Raw genomic sequence first — 17800 nt, 5'->3', positions numbered from 1 at the left:
GACTTCACTACTACCAATGAAGAGTGATAAGCAAAAATCTTTTTAAAGTGAATGTATACATTTTTGGTGTGCTTAAATCTGCAGCATACAGATGTTCAGTCTTATTGCTTGGTACAAAATTGCAATAAACATACTACTTATTCTTAAAGTGCTACTTATAAAAAGCTGAGAACATTAGTTAATAGTCAATATCTTTTTACTCTAGGTACAATTATTGTGTAGACTATAGCTATGGGGAAGCTTTACTTTCTGTGAACTTTGGGACAAACATGGTAATTTGTAGCAAAGCAATAGTTTTGGGGTTTTTTTCCTGTTTAATGTTTTTTTTTCCTTCTAAACTGCTTTTTTGAGTAATTCAAATAGCTAAACTTGTGTCCATCCTATAGGGAATTGTAACATAAGACATTCACTTTTGGTGTCAAAAATGGAGAAAAATAAAAATGATTTTAATGTGTGTGGATTTTCCTTATCAAAATAAATGCATTGCTGAAAGGCAGCAAAAGCAAGGCAAATCAGTGGTGTCATTTTGTGCTGCTACAGTCTTCCATATTGAAAAAAAATTAAAAATCTGCTAATAAACTCAGGTCAGTTAATTCACCTGGTGGCAGGAGTATCATCATATTTGCAGTATCAGTTTTGCACCATAGTTCTTTAGCCTATATCAGGCCTTTAATTTGGATGGGGGGAGAAGATGGCTTTCATTTGTTCTTCAATACTAAAGAACTTCCTTTTCACTTTAAATTATTTCTCACACCACTTTGCATGTTTCAATGTAAAATAGAGCTTTCTTTCCTAGTTACATGAAATACTTTCAGTCAACCTCCTCCAGGGATACTACTAGCATCAAAGAAAAAAAGCATGCCACAATCAAAACATACTTCAAACTGGATTTTGTTACAATTAAATGTCATCCTTCTTTCATTTTTGCACTGTTTTGGAGAATGTTCTCAATTTCAGTGTTACCTCCCAGCTGGTAGAGTTTTCTAGAAAAGTCCTCAAAGTAATCCACATCTAGTTCAGTTGTAGTTGGAAGGCATTGCATCTTCAAGACAGGAATTTTTTTATATTTCAGACATTTAATGGTGTGAGGTAGCCCTGAGAGTAGAATCTTTCTCCTGGCCCCAAAGATGAATTTTTCATGGTATTCTAAGAGTAACACATAGTAGGGCTATAAGCTGTATGTGCTTAAAGCATTCTAACTACTGCAGTATAAGTTAAGCTGAAGTATATAATTATACTGTAGTCTTTGTAGCAAAGTGCTGAAGCAATAGGCACTGATGTTCCTTTTTTCCCTTCCTTTTACACATTCTCACTTTTGTTCTATGAGTTCATCTTGTTTTTTAGACAGAGCCAGCTTGAACTTTCAGAACCAATGACAAAACAGAGCAACTTTATGGACAAGTATCCAAAATTCAGTTGCAAAAATGAGTGGAGTTCTGATGTAGTAAGTATGATTAAAGAAATTCCTTCTAGGGCAAGGACTACAACAAGCCTGGAAAAGGTTTGTGGAAGTTAATGGGCATGACAATGTTATTTTGAGTTTGGGTCTCATAATTGGTCATATTGCTCAGAATGTTATGCTGAAAACCTGCCAGGTTTTGATTTCCTGTCTGAATTGGAGTTAACACACGGTTTGTATTTTCCCCTTTAAATTCTGTGCTAATCTTTCAGCATGCATCCAGTCTTGGGAGCCTGGTGTCAGGCTGTAGATCACTAGAGGATTTCACTTGCAGTCTTGAGATTAATCTTATAGCATCCATGTGAGAGAGTGAGAGCTTCAGTAGTGTCTAAGAGAATACATTTTCAAGAAGGATCTTAAATTTAAATTCTGTGTGTTTTAAGACCTTAATTTGTATTTGCATAAGAAACAGCATGAAAGAACCTCTTCTCCAAGTTTACTTCCTAACAGCATGCTCAGCACTGCCCTACAGAATTATTACAAATCCCTCCTGGCCTTGGTCTAGGTGTTTTGTTTTGTTTCCTATAGTATAACTTACAAAACTATGGTATTAAAATGTCTGCTAATTACCTTCTTTGCTAGTTTTGTGGACAAGATATCTTAAAAAAATATTTTAACTGGTATATGTAGATTCAAAGCAGAAAAGCCAAGTACAAAAAGAATGCCTTTAAATAATACAGGTCCCAAAGAAGACTCAGCAATAAACTTTATGTAATTGCAAATGAAGCTGGTAAAATTGTATGGCATATCTTGTGCATGGTACATTTGACATAATTTGATATGGCTTAAGTAACATATTGGGTGGAATAGAGACAGGGATGCATAAATTTTGTGTTTGCAAAGGTAGATGTTTCAGCACACCCTTTGTTGTCTGTTAATGTGGCTTTTATTGTGTGTTTGGTAAGTCTACCTATCTTTGTCTAGAACTGTGGAAAATTACTTGCTTTTCTTTTTCCTGAGGGAATTTACCAGAAACCTGTAAGTACTGTGTATATGCTGATACTAAAAAAAAAAAAAAAAAAAAAAAACAAAAAAAAGACCCCACAAGTTTTCTGTTCCACCTCACTTTGAAGTTCTTTGTTAGCATTGGTAGCCTGTGGTTAAATATTAATAACTGTACTGTCTTAGTTATTTGTTCTTTAGGGAAAAAAAAAGGTGATGCTTAAGATATAAACCATATAATGTGTGAGGAGAATTTAAAAAAAATAAATTAAAGAAATATTATCAGACAAGGATATCCATAGCAGCAATTAATTAGAATAGAGGTTTCACTACTTTTTGTGTTGAGAACATGTGACTGCTGTTGTTCAACATTGGAAGCTTGGATCCTGGTGAAGGAAATGCTGCGGCCCAGGTTTCCCTTGGGCTGTAAAACCTGATCCATGACTGATTCTAGAACCATGGTCTTGTAGTTCTGATGTTGCAACAAGGAAAGTGTATATAAAGTACAAGTTTACAACCCAAGCAGATGCTGCTCTGCTAACCTGCTTATCAAATGATGGATGGTTGTTTCAGTATCTTGTGTATTTTTGAAAACAAGGTCACCTGGGAAACAAGCTCCTAAGAGCTTTGATTTTGCGTGCAGGCTTCACCAAAATGTTAGAACTGTGAAAAGTTACTTTAAGATAGGAACTAGCCTGCATTTACTTGATTGTATGCAGTGTGAGGTGAAATTGGGATAGAAATTGAGAGGGTGTATGGTGGGTGTTAAAACAGAAGGATACAAATGAAGAACATTCCAGAGTTGCAAACTGAATTTTTCCTAACTTCATAAAACTTGTATTGATTAAAAAGGTGGATTTAATTTACAATAGCTCTTTTTACTGTGAATTGGACAGAGGTTGACACTAGAAGGTAACTAATCTTTCAAGTCTTCACCTATTACTACCTGCAATGTCTCTCAGAAATTAAATTAATCTAGGTAGTTTGAGTTACAGGCTATTCCTATTTTATTCCTTCACATCTGGGAAAAGTGGTAGATATTTTTTGTGAAATTATGTTTCAGCAAGAATATACATTATCCCTGTATTTTCATGGGACTATGCTGTTTAGTAGTTCTTGTTAATACTACAGCTGTTAGAAGTTAATTGTCATTTAAAACCAAAACCAAACTCACAGTTTGTTCCGGAAAAATTCTACAGACAAACTCATAAGCATCTGTATAGTTGTGCACACAAATTGCTATTAGATGTCTATAAATAGTCATCTACTCATCCTTTATAATTGGAAGGAACAAAGGTTTTCCATATGTTAAAAATTGGAAAAGTGCAAGGATTGTAATAATTTATATGCAGTTTCAAGGTAAGCCCAAATCTCAATCACGTTCAGAGGTTACTGTCTAATTGAAAATAAGTGTCAATGTTTGCCTTTCAAATAAAACATTGTTACCAAGAATTGTTTAGAGGCGAGTGAGTAGAGCAGAACAAGTAATGGCAAAATGAACAATTCTGGTTTGTTTTCACGGCTGCCACTGTCAATGAATTCAACAGCACTTTGGGCTGTCAGCTAGTTGCTAAATTAAAGTATTTGGAGAATGCAAGTTTCATTTGTCCTTTTCCTACTTGAGCAGCTGGAGTGTAGTTTATTCAAGAGGCACTTAACCAGCCTTGATATCTTTGACACTGCTATTGGGCACTTTTGTCATTGTAGGACAGTCTCCCTGGATTCACAACTTCATTGTGAAACAGAGCAAGTAGAGCCAGGGTTTAAGGGCCTTCCTTGGAAGTTTGATAGGAGCCCCTTAGCTGACCAAAGTTGGGGTGCAGTCATTTGTCCAGAAGTAAGAGCTGGGATATTCAGCACATCTCTTACTTTCCTGGCTTGTGTGTGAATGCTGTTGCAGAGCACCATAGTCAAAAGTATATTATCAAAACAGTGGGAAAGTAGAGTTATTGCCTCTTCAGTAACTGGAGAGCTGAGCTTGTCTGTGCTAGTCTTGTACTATGTAAAAATGAGTGAAATCACCCTGTGCTGGTAAAGGTATACTTAAAGATAGGTAAGGCCAAGCATGGGTCCTGTGTTACAGAACATTCTGCTTTTAACAAACCGGTAAGAAACAATTCTATGAGCAGCTGCAGCCCTTGTAGCATATGTCTGCAGACAGTGCTTGGTGCTAAATCTGACTTGTGCTTGGGCTGGCAGAGTTCTCAGCTGGAGTCCGGTGAGAGGGGTGAGCTTTTTGCAAAGTATTACTGGATGTGATTACCAGACGTGTAACCTGGGCTGATACCGAGGATTTCTTTAACTAATCTTTTAAAATGGGTGAGATGCTAGGGCTTGGACTTCATCTTAAACATCTCTTCCAACCCTGGTGCTTTCATGATTCGGTGTGAGTGCTGCAGAGCATGGGTCAAGGCCAGTACAGGGAACTCGCGTTCGGGCGCCTCTCTGGTTTGACATTGCCCGGGGCAAGGCTGCGGGAGGCACGTGGCGCGACTGGCAAGCGCCCCGAGCCGGCCGGCGATAAGGAAGGAGCAGCAGCTGAGGCACGCGGTTTATCGCTGTAGGGCGGGCTCACCCAGCCCCAGCAGCGGGCCGCAGCGACTCAGCGCCGGCGGAGCCGCTCCCGGGGCACTGCGGGCCGGGTTCAGCCCGGGCGCGGAGCGAGCGCGGCCCCGCCCGGGCGCAGGCGCGGGGTGGGAGGGCGGTGGCCGCGCGTGCGCGGCGGTTGGCGTGGCGCCTCCGCCAATCGCGGCGCGGGTCGTTGCGCGGCGGCCCCGCCCCCGGCGCGGTGAAGGACAAGGTGACGGCGCGGGGCCCGCGTTCAGCCTCTGCCGCAGCGGCTCCATCTTGCGAGGTGAGTCGGGGCGGCGCGGGCCGCCAGCCGCCGGGGACTGGGTTCAGCCTCGGGGCGGCAGGGCCGCCTCGCGGCTGCCGGGCCGGGGCTCGGCGGCCGCGCCGTGGCGGGGTTTTCTGGTCCCACGTCGCTCTGGTCTTCTCGCCCCCCTCAGGTCGCCATGTTCTCGTCCATCGCGCCGCTCGCGCGGCACAACCCATTCTACGCGCCGCACTTCCAGCTGGTGCAGGACGGCGTGAGAAAGCGCCCAGCGGAGCCCGCGGAGGCCTCCGCCACGCGGCGGAGCCTGGCGGCCGCGTCCACCGATGAAGGTGAGAGGGGGACGGAGGGGCCGCGGCGGAGGCGAGGCCCGCGGGCGTGCGGGGCTGGCGGTGCCTGCGCTGACCCCGCCATCGCGGGCCTGTGCCCGACAGAGCGTTGCAGGGGATGTCAGCGCCCAGCGGGGCTCGGCCGGGCCGGGAGGGGCCGGTGCCGGGCCTACGCGCCCGCTTGGAGGACGAGGAAGGGCACGGGCGGGGGAGGCGCTGGCAGTGCTTCCGCTCTCCCGGCGGTGTGTGCTGAGGAGCAGGAGGGATCCGGGTTTGCCGGGAAAGCACATCGGAGGCTTCTAGTGCAGAGTAATCACAGAAACTCCTGTAGATTTTGTCCTGGGGAGCAGAGAGCGCTTTTTCTGACTCTGCACGGCCTGCAGCCTCGGGCACCGAGGTTGTAGGCCTGTACTTCTTTCATCGGTGGAGAAGAGCAGTGACTGAAATCTGTGGATTCGAAAGACCATCTCTCCCATCCTTTTTCTCTTATTTTTTTCACCAGTTTATTCATAGCTGGGTACGTGATCTAGATACATTAGGCTTGCTTGCTGCTGTTAGTTTTTAGTTCTTTTTTTCTTTTTACTAGTTGTGGGATGTATGCCAGATATCTTGCTCTTTAAGATACAGGCATGCACTTAAGAGTTAAGTGCAAGTGCTTCCTGTATGTTTCCCAGTTAATTTGTCGACTTCTGAAGGTCAGACCTTGATGATACTTGCAGTACCACAAAATGGGTAAGGGTGGAAAGGACTACCATGAGTCATCGTCATCATCGTTACAGGTCCAGCTTCCCTGCTGAAGCAGGGTCATCTTGGAGCAGATTGCACAGGGCTGTGTCCAGATTCTTGAATATCTCCAGGGAGGGAGACTCCACAGCCCCTTTGGGCATCCTGTTTCAGTGTGTGGTCACTACAGTAAAGAAGTTCAGTTATTTTCAGATAAAACTTCCTGTGTGTTAGTGTCTGCCCATTGCTTCTTGTCCAGTCACCACTGAGAAGAGCCTGGATCCATCCTCTCGACACCCTCCCAAAAGTAGTTATACACAATGATGAGGTCCACTCTCAGTCATCCTTTCTTGAGGCTGAACAGACCCAGCTCCTTCAACCTCCCTTCATAAAGGAGGTGTTCCAGTCTCCTCATCATCTTTGTTGCCCTCCCCTGGACCTGCTCCAGGAGTTCCATGTCTGTCTTGTGCCGAGGGGCGCAGGACTGGGCACAGCACTCCAACTGTAGCCTCACTAGGGCTGAGTAAAGGGACAGGATCACCCTCGAGCTGCTGGCAGTGCTCTTCCCAGTGCATTACAGGATACCCTGGAGGAGCGGCCTTCTTGGCCACAGGGACACACACTGCTGGCTCATGGACAGCTTGGCTGCCCAGCAGGACCCCCAGCTCCTTCTCTGCAGAGCCATTTCCAGCAGGTTGGCTCCCAGCCTGTGCTGGTCCATGGGGCTGTGTCTCCCCGGGTATAGGATCCTACATTTGCCTTTGTTGAACTTAATTCAGTTCTTTTCTGCACGCCTCTCCAACCTGTAGAGGTCCATCTGAAGTAGAGGTGGATATTAAAATTCTAATTCTTTTAAGCTATCAGTAATTTAAAAGTGTCTCTCTGGTTTTACTTAAAAAACCAAAAAAATAGGAATTACTTTCAGCAAGCTGCCTCTTCTGAAGTACTGTGATTATTGAAGTATTTCAGTGGAGTTGCATAAACATTCATATAATATATGAAAGAGGTTAGTTTTACAAAGTCTTCAAGAAATTATTTGTGGCTTTCAGTGTAGTAATCCTGCTGCCAGCTAACTAAAGCCCTAAATCGCTCTTTGGTATGCTAAATATATTCTGTAGGTGCACTTATTTCTTCAAAGCATTATGCTTAATCTTCATCCTGTTTGTTGGCAGTTGAGGTCAAAGGTGGCCAAAGTTTTTCAATCTTCATAATCTTTTCTGCTGAATTCATTATTTCATGTACCCAGCTGGTTCTGGCTTTTGTGTTGAGAACATAGCACGTTGCAGAAGATATCGGAACTTGCACAAGGTCACACAAAGTCAGTACAAACCACACGACCTTCTGAGATCAGCTCAGGGCATCAGCCACATCGGCGCTCAGAGACCAAGTATTTTATGACCCACTCATGGAATTTGTCCTTGTTACCGTGTCAGATTGGAAGCAGAGATATGAAATAGTTACAAGGTAGCTGTCTCAACAGAGTAGATATATTTTTATGCCATATGTATAACTTGTGTACCATAAGGGTGTTTGTCTTAAATCATTACCTGGGTATGTTAGAATGACTTTCCTGTCCTCTGTGCAGCATGTTCAGCTGTTTATTTAGAAATTTTTTAGAAAATTTGACTCTACTTCTGAAATAAAAATTCCAATATCATCTGTGGCTTTATTGTCCTAATAGTATTGTACCACTACAAACCTAGGCACCTCTAAAGAGCTCAAGCCTAATTGGTACTGGCTTTCTTAATCACTGTACTTGAACACCAGGCTGACAGATCAGTCTGAATAGCACTGTAATCCAGCACATATATAAAACTCTTTTTTACTCTGGCTACTATAAAGCTCTGTCCCTGTCATTTGAGGAGTATGACTTAAAATTACTGTGAGAAAGGCCATGTGAACAAGCAGTTCTGAGATCTGGCAGCATGTTAGCTGCTGCAGGGCTTGGTGCTGTTGGCCAAAGACACAGCTAGACAGAGCTGGCCCAAACAGACCTAGAGTCTGTTCTCTGGTTATACCTGCCTGATCTGTGTGTGTTTAACCAGCCATTCTAGAAAGAACAGACTGTTTCTGCTAGCCAAGCTATTTTGGAGCTATGTGTAAGTCCCAGATCAGCATATTTACAGTCTTTAGCAGTGTCTCAATTAAAAATAAGTTACTCTGATAACTGATTTTTAGCTTTTAACTTAGGTTCACTATGGCATCTGTGAAAACTTATTTTTTGTTGTTCGGGCAATTTTTAAAAGTAAGGTAAAAAATATAAATACAAAATGTAATGCAAAATCTGGAACATTTGTGGGAAGGAGTTCCTTTAAAAGTTATGTTAGCAAACTTATGAGCTGGATAAGCCTGCTAGTGTTATCTGCTGTTCTGCTGGTGCTGTTGAACATCATTGTCAGCTTCTATTGATGTTCATAAAGGAATTCAGAACCAGAAAGATGGCAAAGAAGCTGTACATAAGATAGGCTTTTGCTGTCTTTTAGTTTTCATTAGTGTTTCTTGGAGATACTAAGTTGTAACACTGTAATGATTGTTCCATTATATTGAAGTGACAGCAGTGAATTTAGTAGCAAAAGATTGTTTTTCTACTTTGAAGAATATTTTTACATAGTGTATTATTTTCTGTATTCTTATTCAGTATATTGGATTTGCTTTTACGTATTTTTTTAAATTTCGAGCATAGTAGCAGAACTGTGCTGCTACTTTCTGCTTATTTTTTACTGTTCATTGTAAATTTGAGTGTTTCTTGTTTGCACTCACTTCTAGCCTCTGTAGCTTCTTCAAAAATGAAAGAAGAAAATGGGCTCTTTTTTCCAGCTCCAGTAACTTTGTTGTATAGCAATATGTGAAAATTAATTATTCTAAGGTTGGATGGTTTTATACACAGTATATACACTGTATAGGACAGTGCATATGAAGTATCTCTTGAATAAATGTGATCTGAAAGATTCTTTAATGAACCTTGTGTATGAGCATTCAATGGGACGATAAATAGCAATCTGCAGTTTCATCAAGCTGTATACATGTGAGATTCTGTATTTGAAAGACAATTTACAAAAAATCTATGTAAATAATCAGAGAAATACCTGAAAATACATCTGCATATGTCCAACACCAATATTGTAGCTTTTATAGTCTCTACTTAAATACAGAAGTTAAACTGTCATAGAATATTTAATAAGAGAAGCTTTGTCCTTTGAGTTCTAGAGGAATACTATTCTTATTTCCTGGATATAAGAAATTGTTGGGCATTGCAACTTTGAGTCATAATTTCTGCTAGTAACTTTTGAGATTAATTTCTGTGGTTTTAGCGTGCTCTGAGCCAAAACTTCAGTGTTTCTTCCTTTGCTTATTTAAAGGAACAAATTCAACTTGGAAGGCTTAGAATCAAATCTTTTCAGTCCAAAATGTTGTAATTTAAAGCAAAAGAATAATTTTTCATTATGACACTATATTAAAATAATCCAGCATGGGAGATTATTTCAGTTTAATACTTTAGAGAAAGTAGCATTTAGTTTTGTTTCTTTTCTGATCATTGTTACAATTTATGATTGATCATGTATATGTAATTTTTTCCAATTAACTAGAATACAGCTGTGCCTATGGCTCAAACAGATTCTTTGTCCTTTGTGGCCTTGGTGGGATTATTAGCTGTGGAACAACACATACAGCCCTGGTTCCTCTAGACCTGGTTAAATGCAGAATGCAGGTTTGTTCTGCATGTTGGTATGTGATGGCAGAGCATGTTCAGTGTGGTATATTTAATTACTAATGAGATGGAGGCATAAACTATACCCTGGACATGGCTGTCCAACAGTGCATGGAGTTGATATAAAAGCATGGTGTGTCTTTATTTTTTGCTGCAGAATACAGTTGTGAATATGGCTCGCTCAAGTTTTATGCTCTCTGTGGCGTTGGTGGGGTCCTAAGTTGTGGCCTGACACACACTGGTGTCGTACCTCTGGATTTAGTGAAATGTCGTATGCAGGTTTGTATCAACTTCACCATTTCTTGAACTTCTGTTTTCTATGTAGCCAGCATATTGAGAGTTGGCAGTAGGGATGCAGTCTTTTGTGGATGAGAACAAGCAAGCAAACTTGAATTTATCAAATTTACTGCTGTAAGACTAGCAAAGTACCACTTTGAAGAGAAGTAAAGGTATTACGGATAATCTGGCATTTTTTTTTTTACAGCATTTATTTTTGACAGCATTTAAGGCTCATTTAACTGACTATGTGCTAAAAGGCATCCACCACAATGTTACTCTGCTGGCTGGTTAGCTGTCCAGCATTATTCCAGTGCTTTTGGAGTAAGGAAATAGTATCTTTTGGATCTGTGTTTTTTAGCCTGGAGTGACATGCATGTGTAATTTGATTCATTAACACCATGGATATCAGTGCATGGCTTATGGATTGGATATTTTCTAATGATGTCACTTTGAACAGAGTGGCTGATACTTGATTTGATATCATGAAGGCCATTGATGTTTGCAACTGCTTTCCTTGAAGTGGTTTTTGATCAATCTGAAAGTTGCATTGCACTTGTGACACATTAAAATAATTTTGTGAACAGCCATGGATGAAAACATACTAATGGATTTATTCAGGCAAATCTGCAAGAATGCAAATTAAAGCATTCCTGTAAATTTCTGGAAATATAGTAGTTCATGATTTCCCTGTTGCATAGCTGATGATAAAAATGGCCATTTTGTTATTATAGAACTCCTGAAATTAGGAGGGAACTCTGAATTAGTCAGACCTCCTTGTCATGCTAGAAGTATGCATGTGCTGTTCTTCAAAACCATGTTCTTTGGAATGGCCTTTATTTAATATTTACCAGAGAGACTTTTTCACATTCTTGAGAGCATCTGAAATTCTGGTCTCAAACTAGGAAATCTGTAATACATCAGACATGCTCAGTGTGGGCTACCAGTTCTGGTTTATTATATGGTCAGGGTGGTGGTACTTCCCCTTCCCTCTCCAGCACTTAGAGGGAGGTTCAGGAGGGGGGTTCCATGTGGATTCCAGATGTGATCTTGTAAAACCTGTCAGCATTTATCTCTTTACAGATCCAGTACAGAGCATGTTACTAATCCTTCCTAAGTTCTCCAGGAAGAAACCGTTTGCCAGCCCTCTCATGTCTTTTTAAGAAGAGGTCACCTTTGCCATGGTTTAACTGAAACCAGGACACCTGTTACACACCTCATAACTAAGCATGGTTCTGACTTGAACATAGTCCCATTTTACAGTGCCTGATTAAATATCCAATTTTCTAAAATTATGGCTCTTTCTAAAATATTTAGGTGAACTAGATCTCATGTATATTGTTCCTAGACTGCAAGACAGTATACCAGTCAGTGCAGGTTGGCATGCATGTTTCATAGCTCTTTCTGAAAGCTTTGATGGGCATCCAGTTTGATATCTTCCTTTTTATCCTTGGAGGAGCTGTAGGATGATGTCAAATATGAAAAGTAACAGTGGGATGTGACGTAATTACCTGTTGAAAAGTTCCTGCTAAATTACTTCCTTTCACCTGAAACAAAATTATTCAAGTCAGTCTGTGTTAAATTTCTGATAAGTTAATAAAATCTCTCAAAATTTTATGGGCAGAAGACAATTGCTGTGTAGCCTTTATTCCCAAGTCAAAGTACAAGTGTGGAAGTTTTTGATCACTCTTTGATCTGGTTTACTCCATCTGTCTTACTCTGACTACGTGGAGAGATCACACAGGAGAAACAACCTTCTCTGATTAGTAATCATATGATCACTAGGTTTCTGGCAGTGCTTGAGTGTACATAGGTAGAGTGTGTAAAGTAGATGAGATTGCTGACAGGACCCATTAAAATCTGATCTACACGTAGTTGCACCACTGACAGTGTTAGAACAGTGATTTCAGTAAGTCTTTTCATTACAGTTGCGTTGTTAATTTGGAGAATTAAAGTGAAACAAAATTCAGTTTGGTGGTTTCTGAGTATTGATGAAGAACATACTGGCTGTTAAAATAAGTCAGGGTTTGAGAGTAGCAAGTAACCATTAGTGTAACTTTGTGGTGTGTATTCTAGGAATTAGAGGAAACCAGCTGTCTGAGGAATAGAAAAATTTAAAATTTTGGATGGAGGCGTGAGAAGGAAAATAGTAAGCTATATCAAACATTTAACTGTCTGTTCTTTTTAGGTCGATCCACAAAAATACAAGAGCATCTTCAATGGATTTTCAGTGACAATCAAGGAAGATGGTGTTCGTGGCTTGGCTAAGGGATGGGCTCCAACTTTTATTGGCTATTCCATGCAAGGGCTTTGTAAATTTGGGTTTTATGAAGTTTTCAAAATCCTGTATGGCAACATGCTGGGAGAGGTAAGCCTTAAATGTTTTTTGTAAAGCTGTATGTCTGCAGCATAGTAGTATTAGTGATAAGGAGTAATCCCAAAAGCATGACTCATTAATAAAAATGTGTGTTTCAATTCCTTTCAGGAAAATGCCTATTTGTGGCGTACTTCGCTATATTTAGCTGCATCTGCCAGTGCGGAGTTTTTTGCTGACATTGCTCTGGCTCCAATGGAAGCTGCTAAAGTTCGCATTCAGACACAGCCTGGATATGCAAACACTCTACGGCAGGCTTTACCCAAAATGTTTGCAGAAGAAGGCATCTGGGCGTAAGCATCCCTTCATTTTAATTGCAATTCTTGATTTTCAGTATGTTTTCTTAATGAAGAGCTGGTGCTGTAACTAGTTCTGGCCTTAGCTTGTAATACTTCTTGGTCTTTTGTATTTCAAGATAAGAATTTAACATACTTCAGGTGATCTCTGCTGAACTGGCTGTTAATTCCACATGCTCCTTAGATCCATCTTTGTGAGTATCTTTGTGCTGAGTTCTGCTGGATAACTTCAGTTTCTAGCAGTTCCAGTCAGAGATACTCAGCAACTTTCTGGTTGTACAGTCAAAGATGCTTGAGTCATTGGCATGTGAGAGCAATATAACTGCATGTTAGCTTTCTGTTCTGATAGAAGTGGCTGTAGATGTACAGGTCATGTTTCACTATCAGGACTTGGCTGGTATGCAGACATTACCCTTACTGCACTGGTAGTATCAGTACTACATTGCTGCCGTGTATTGTAATCTGAAAAGGGACTAAAGAAACTGCTGTGCAGCCTGAGGATCAGGAAAATTTCAATTTGTGCTGCTGTTGGAAGGTAGTACTTAGGAATTTAAACAACTCTAATTTCTGTGGGATTGACAGCATTACAGGGTCAGTATATAGAAGTTGTATGGCAGCAATAAATAAGCTAATTCATTTCAGGTTAGAAATACACTTTCAATAATGAAGAAAATGAAACTGGTATTGTCTCTTCTCTGGTTAAGTTTCTATAAAGGTGTTGCTCCACTATGGATGAGACAGATTCCATACACAATGATGAAATTTGCCTGCTTTGAACGTACTGTTGAAGCTCTCTACAAGTACGTTGTTCCCAAGCCACGAAGTGAATGTACAAAAGGAGAACAGCTGGTAGTCACATTTGTTGCAGGCTATATTGGTAAGGAATCTTTGAGTTCTACACTTCATTAATGGATTACTGCAAATCTAGAGACCTGTTGCTTTTCAGAGTATTAACTGAAAAGTGACATTAGCAGATGTCACTAACATGGGAGAACTTCCCTGCAGCTTTGAAATGTGCAGGAGAAGTAACTATAAAATAGGTCTGTTAGGGGAAATTGGGTCTGTAATAGGAGACTTCTCTTAAGTGCTCCTATATGTTGCCAGTATTGATGGCCAGATTTAAAAATTGCAGCTGATTTAAGTGAAAATTTGCATCTTTCTCAGTCTTGGGAATCTTTCGATGGAAGGGGGGAATTTTCAATATCCAAAGATTCAGAAGTTTTTTTCTGGCTGTTTTCTTCTGTTCAGAAGTTTCAGGTGGTTGTACTTAGTGTACACAGTAGTGGTACAGCTAAAACACCACAGAACTAATGTCAAATTATTCTTTCAGCTGGTGTGTTCTGTGCAATTGTTTCCCATCCTGCTGACTCTGTGGTGTCTGTGTTGAACAAAGAAAAAGGCAGCTCAGCTTCACAGGTTCTTATGAGGCTTGGATTCAAAGGTACATTCTTTCTTTCATATATTTTTGGATCAAGTGTTTCTGGTGTTTAGGGGAGGAGGTATTTTTTTCATGCCATTTTATGCTGCTCACACTTATGGTTTGCTCTCCAGGTGTATGGAAAGGTCTGTTTGCTCGTATCATTATGATTGGTACCCTGACTGCACTACAGTGGTTCATCTACGATTCTGTCAAGGTTTATTTCAGACTTCCTCGCCCACCTCCACCTGAAATGCCAGAATCTCTGAAGAAGAAGCTTGGTCTAACTGAATAGACAACTCATGGACTGACTGCTGGCTGACCCAGTGATGAGTTTCATGAAACTTTTATATATTTGACTATGTAGAAAACAAACTATACAATGTCATTATTGGTTGTGCCCTCATCTCATGTGAGGGTTTAAATTCTACCACTGTCATTGCCTGAAATAAATGAGAAACAGAGTGCTTAGTGTCTGTTTACTACTGCATATGTAAGCTTCATTTCATAGTAGCAAATACCTCAAATACTCTCCTGGCTTCCCCCCTCCCACCCCAAAAAAGTTTTTTAAAAAATACCCTGTATCACACTTTAGAAACTAGAGAAATGTTACCCTTTCACTTAAAATTAGGTTTTCACTGTTTCCAGAGAAGTGCCAAGAACCTGTCCTTGCACTTGGAGCCCACTGATCATTTGCCTGTAATAAGCTGTTACTGTGGAACAGCTGAACTCCTGAATGGCTGAGATGAGACTGGAGTCTGATTGGGCATCCTAGTCATGATATCAGTGTTTCCCACAGAGATAAAAGGAACCTTATGCATACTAGAGCTGTTTCTGCCTTGGGATGGTCATCCCAACTTATGCTTACTTGACTAATTTCTGCTTCTGTTGGCTTTGAACCACACCAAAGAACTTGGCCCTTCTGATTGTCCTGTGGAATTAAACAGTAGTTGCTACCTCTTAACTAGAGAAAAGCTGATGTTAATAAAGATTTTCAAATATATTTGACTACTAATGGTGTACTTCAGCTTTACAATAAAATAAAAATGGCTTGTCTTTTACTCTAGAGTTTGAAAAACTTGCCAGCTTTTCCCTACATTTGCTACAGCTGTAGTTTTTTATTTCAGTTTTTTTTTCTGAATTAGTATAATACTGAATTATGGTTGAACCATGTATTTCTGCAGCTCAAGGAACCATGCCAGGCTTTTTGGACCTTGATATGAAGAAATACATGCTCCTCAGCACACAAGAGGAGACAATTAAGGCAATGTTAAGGTATTTATTTTTGAATTTTTTCTCAAGTCTTAGTGGAGGGAGATGGTGCTGCCTTCTGCATTTCACCTGTTCAATAACTCACAGTTGGTAATCACTACACCCTATCCAGTACTACTTTGCTCCCAAAGTAGAGCTGGAGCTGATGTGGTTTTTTTGCAATTCTGTGGATAGGCTGCCTTACAGCGTGTGAGCTGTTGATACTGAACTTAGCTTGGCACTGATGTTACACTGCTTCTTCCTCTTGGCTCCTTCAGAGCCAAAAGGACAAATCAGGCAGGTGCCATTGGATATTCTAAATGTACTGACTGCTGCATCTTGCTGGAATCAGATGTGCCTGCTATTGTAGCACTGAGCTTCTCACCCCCTGGGAAAATCCTCCAACATCCAAGATTTTGAATGATTATGCTAAACAGGAAAGCTGGGCCTTATTTTGAATTGTTGCCTTTCAGAATGCAGAGTAAAAGCTAGAACTACACCATTTCCCTGTCACCATGACAGTAATAAAGGCACTCTTAGAGCAACTGGTATCTGCCTGCATTACACAGCAAAGTCAAATTTAGACCCTCAGTCTAAATAAAATACTCGTACAAGTACTTTGTTGTTGAATTAAAATTATCTCATGTTAAAAGTATGTAAATCTTGTTTCCACATCGTGAATGGGAAGCTCTGAAATTATTTAATGAGTCATTAAATACTTGTAAGAGCCTCCTTGGAGAAGAGCCCTTACTATGACTTGTATTAAGACTGTTGATGTTAAATCACATTTTTGAAGTTGTGTGTATGGTGCAGCTTGCTAGGAAAACTCACTTTCGTGTACTGAAAATCAGTTTCTTTAGAGGCATGTTTTTACTCAGTAGAATTTTCTTTCTTTGCTGAAAGTTCCTTCTAATCCTGGGGAAAGTGAAGAACTCAAATTTTAAGGCTGGCAGAAGACTGAGACAAGCTTGGCTCATGTAGTGAGGTAGTCTGTCAAGCAATCTAGTGCTGAGCTAAATTTCTCAAGACTCTTATTCTGTACGTGGAGCAAAATCGCACAATTTTTCTCTAGGATTGAGTCCATATTGCAGTGTTGTTACAAATAGGTACAACAATAAGAGCACCTTAAGTCTGTTTTCTTATTGCTCACTGGTAGACCTGAAACTATCTTTTAAAAATGCTTAGATAATTATATCAAGGTAGACCTGAGATAAGACTACAAGGAGCAGCCTGCAGTTCCTCTTCTGTAACTGAGAAAGGGAAAATACACTTAGTGCTCCTTGCAGTGTTGTATTTCAGTGGAAAACCCAAGAGGGGGAGAGAATTGCCTTGCAGCTGCCAGCTTCATTGACATTCAGCCATAGGATTGTTCAGATGCTTGTTAGGAAACGGTGTTGCTTAAAGGGTTGCCTGCTGGTATTTTAAATAAGCTTCAGTGGGAAAAACGTAGTATTAAAATACAATTTAAAAGGTCTTTGTGCATAATGCCTGGTACATTTTCTGAAGGTTGAGATAGAGCAATGGTGCTTTTGATGGATTTGCCCTTCCATTGCAAGTAAAGTCCTGTATCCAAAAGAGGTACCCCATTTTGAACTTAGGTAACTCCAGACCCATCAATAAACCCCAAAGTGCTCTGTAAAACATGGATTATGTATATGCTGCTTGTGTATATTTTATGAAGGAGAAAACATACTTTCTTGCTGGTTTTGGAGCTGAGATGAGCTTTCTGGTTTAAAGCATACCATATATATAAATTTGGAGTAACAACTGCATTTGCACACGGTGTTTATATCAGGTTGTACTACAGATGAAATGTGCTGACGCTCACTGATACTTGCGGAAATGTCTGTTGCATATCATTTTAAAATGGGCTGTAATAATACAAATACTTGTAACTCATTTACATTTTTACATAGAAATGATGTAGTTCACAGTGAAAACAATAAACATCCTGCTTTTTTATAGCAAATATGAGTACCTTGGGTAGATGGGCTTAATAGCTGTGTGGCTTTGTTACAGAATACAATTTTTGTAACTCAGTGCTAGGGAGAAAGATACTGCTAGCAGAAAATTCTTGGCTAAGAAGATGTTCTGGTGTCTAAAAGTAAATTTTATTCTTTTGGGATTCATTTGCTCATGTAATTTTTCATCATTGATCATTTAATGCTGTTGCTGGCTTTTGGGTTGTTTT

At 40.4% G+C, this 17800-nt stretch overlaps 1 protein-coding gene and 1 non-coding gene across 2 annotated transcripts; both read left to right on the top strand.

The window, feature by feature from the left end:
- Positions 1–5102: 5102 nt before the first annotated feature.
- On the top strand, positions 5103–17578 carry SLC25A3 (solute carrier family 25 member 3). The gene is made up of 8 exons (XM_054631301.2): positions 5103–5255; positions 5410–5566; positions 10153–10274; positions 12460–12639; positions 12757–12938; positions 13646–13818; positions 14272–14382; positions 14493–17578. Exons 2-8 carry the CDS (start codon positions 5416–5418, stop codon positions 14651–14653), a joined length of 1080 nt encoding a protein of 359 aa, XP_054487276.2. The 5' UTR covers positions 5103–5255; positions 5410–5415; the 3' UTR covers positions 14654–17578.
- On the top strand, positions 13112–13351 carry LOC129120132 (small nucleolar RNA SNORA53). Its single transcript, XR_008534193.1, has one exon. It is a non-coding gene; the product is annotated as a small nucleolar RNA SNORA53 (small nucleolar RNA).
- Positions 17579–17800: the final 222 nt, after the last annotated feature.

This window comes from Agelaius phoeniceus, chromosome 5 (genome assembly GCF_051311805.1).
Source record: "Agelaius phoeniceus isolate bAgePho1 chromosome 5, bAgePho1.hap1, whole genome shotgun sequence".
In the NCBI taxonomy this organism is placed as follows: domain Eukaryota; kingdom Metazoa; phylum Chordata; class Aves; order Passeriformes; family Icteridae; genus Agelaius; species Agelaius phoeniceus.
Note: the sequence above shows the minus strand (reverse complement) of the source record. Positions and strands in the feature narration are given on the sequence as shown.